The sequence below is a fragment of the Morone saxatilis genome, unplaced genomic scaffold, assembly GCF_004916995.1.
Source record: "Morone saxatilis isolate NCDOM2014 unplaced genomic scaffold, NCSU_SB_2.0 Contig14, whole genome shotgun sequence".
Classification (NCBI taxonomy): Eukaryota; Metazoa; Chordata; class Actinopteri; family Moronidae; genus Morone; species Morone saxatilis.
The window spans coordinates 804606-806625 of record NW_023339696.1 but is presented as its reverse complement, the minus strand read 5'-3'; the positions used below and the strand labels follow the sequence as shown (position 1 = coordinate 806625).

At 40.3% G+C, this 2020-nt stretch overlaps 2 protein-coding genes across 2 annotated transcripts in view; both read right to left on the bottom strand.

Moving 5' to 3' along the window:
- zgc:158403 (tetratricopeptide repeat protein 39A) overlaps positions 1-2020 on the bottom strand; it is a gene marked incomplete at its 5' end in the record, with an annotated part of 767589 nt that overhangs the window by 385044 nt on the left and 380525 nt on the right.
- The window catches only part of rogdi (rogdi atypical leucine zipper), a gene marked incomplete in the record, with an annotated part of 18076 nt that overhangs the window by 4822 nt on the left and 11234 nt on the right, over positions 1-2020 (bottom strand). Inside the window, 3 exon segments of the mRNA XM_035654213.1 lie at positions 477-603; positions 838-887; positions 979-1092. Coding sequence (XP_035510106.1) covers positions 477-603; positions 838-887; positions 979-1092 — 291 coding nt within the window.

Genomic DNA, 2020 nt, shown 5'->3' with positions numbered 1-2020 from the left:
AGGGAACCCCGTCTGTAGCACGACTTGCTACAAAGGCACTCCCCAAAATGCGCGACTTTTGGATGAAATCAACAACTACAATGCCTTTTGTTCTCAATGGGCAACGACGGATTTTGAATTCTATACCCCACTGGTTAATGCCTCAGACTGGCTTCTTCTCCAGTATTAAAGCATTTAGAGCCGACTGCCTGCCAAAATGTGATTCTTTTCAGAAACAACACTGAAATAATCACAACTGGTGGTCATAACATAAACCTATAGGATTGTTACGTCATTTTGGAGAGTCTCTTTTCTCTATATTCTTGTAACACTGAGGATACTATTTAAAGCAAAATCTGAAATGAGCAGACAGAGTGGGGAAAACTTCACATCCCTCCTCCTTAGTGTTGACTTCAGCTTTGAGGAGTCATGTCACTTTAAGATGCATCAATGTGCGATGTATTTTTGTGTATTCATCATCCAGGCGAGACACCCACCTTGTCCTTGAGCTGCTGACAGAGCTGCAGGGAAATAGTGAAGAATACCAGCGTATCGTTAAGCCAAGGCACCACACACTCCACCTTGTGTACGTGGCTGACCTCAAATCGGTTGCTGTTGAGCTCGCTGTGGAGGAAAAGTGTTCATAGCAAAGAGAGATTAAAGGGACCTAACTTCCTGGATGTGGTGAGTATTTCTCAATTTAAGTGCTATCATTGACTACCTGTCTCTTTCCATTTACTATATATATTACCTCTTTTTGAATGTATTCATTGTGTGCATAATTTACTTCAATGTGTTTCTGTACACTGTATGTCATGGAAAGACAGAACAAAGGAAAAGAAACGAAGCAGGACTTACAACATTGCTCCGGGGTTGTGCAACACTGAGCTTCCAGCTGGCTTGAAATTCTATAAAGATGAGAGAGAAAACCTGAAAACATCAGTCACATGGCGCTGTGTGTAGCTCCAGATGGTGTTGCAGAGAGATGCAAGTTCGAACCTTTGTTGTGTTGGGTGGCAGCACATGAAGCTGGTAGACAGTCAGACACAGTTTGCTTAAATTGATGTAAAAGTTCACCATCACGTCCCCGGGCATGGGGGGAGTGAACATTTTCTGGTGATGTGGGGAGACAAAGAGGAAGAGTGAACTAAGGAATAAGGAGAATATGGAAAAACAGCATGTGTGTATAAGTTGTGATCCATAGACTTATGTTTTGTCTTTAGGTGTGTGTGCTGTTCCACTGAAAATTGAAACCTTTATCTGTAAAATGTCCCCCTTTAACTTTGCTACATGGCCAATAGTATGTGGGCACCCTAACATTTCAACCATATATGATAGTTAACATATGTGAGCATTAACCTGCTCTTATAACAGCATTCTCTTTCCCTTCAGCTGTCTACACATTACCGTTTTCAAATCCCCTTTGCTACAGGAAACAACAACCTTCAAAAACTGCTCAAAATGGCAAGTTACCTTAACCTAGTACGCTAATGGTACCAACATAAACAAGCTAGCAGGTGTTCATTTTTCTTATTCAGGGATTTAACCATTTTAACAAGTGCTCGCTTCCCCAAGTGCAAATTTTCCACTAAAACAAGTTCCCCCCCGACACTGTTGCAGTTGCACTGTCAATGCATCTTGGGCTTAGTATCACCCAAGACAATAGCAATAGGTTTAAAGAAATATAAACAAGCCGGAGGGGTTTTTCCACCCATTGCAGAATGATAATGTGTGGACAAAGATCTTTATCCAGTGCTGACACAGCACAATTTTGGAACAAACTGTTGACACAAAGTTGGAAGAACTTTTCTGCAACACAAAATTCTATTTATTTTGTCTAATCTTTGCTTTTTGCTTGTGAATTATAATTTTACAATCCAAATTAAGACAAAGCTTATCTTTAAAGCTGCAGTAGGTAACTTTTATAAAAATAACTGTCATATTTTCTGAAACTTTCATTATATCCTGACAGTAGTACATGAGACAGAAAAAAATCTGGCTCCTCTGGCTCCTCCAAGAGCTCCTAATGGCATTTGTAAGA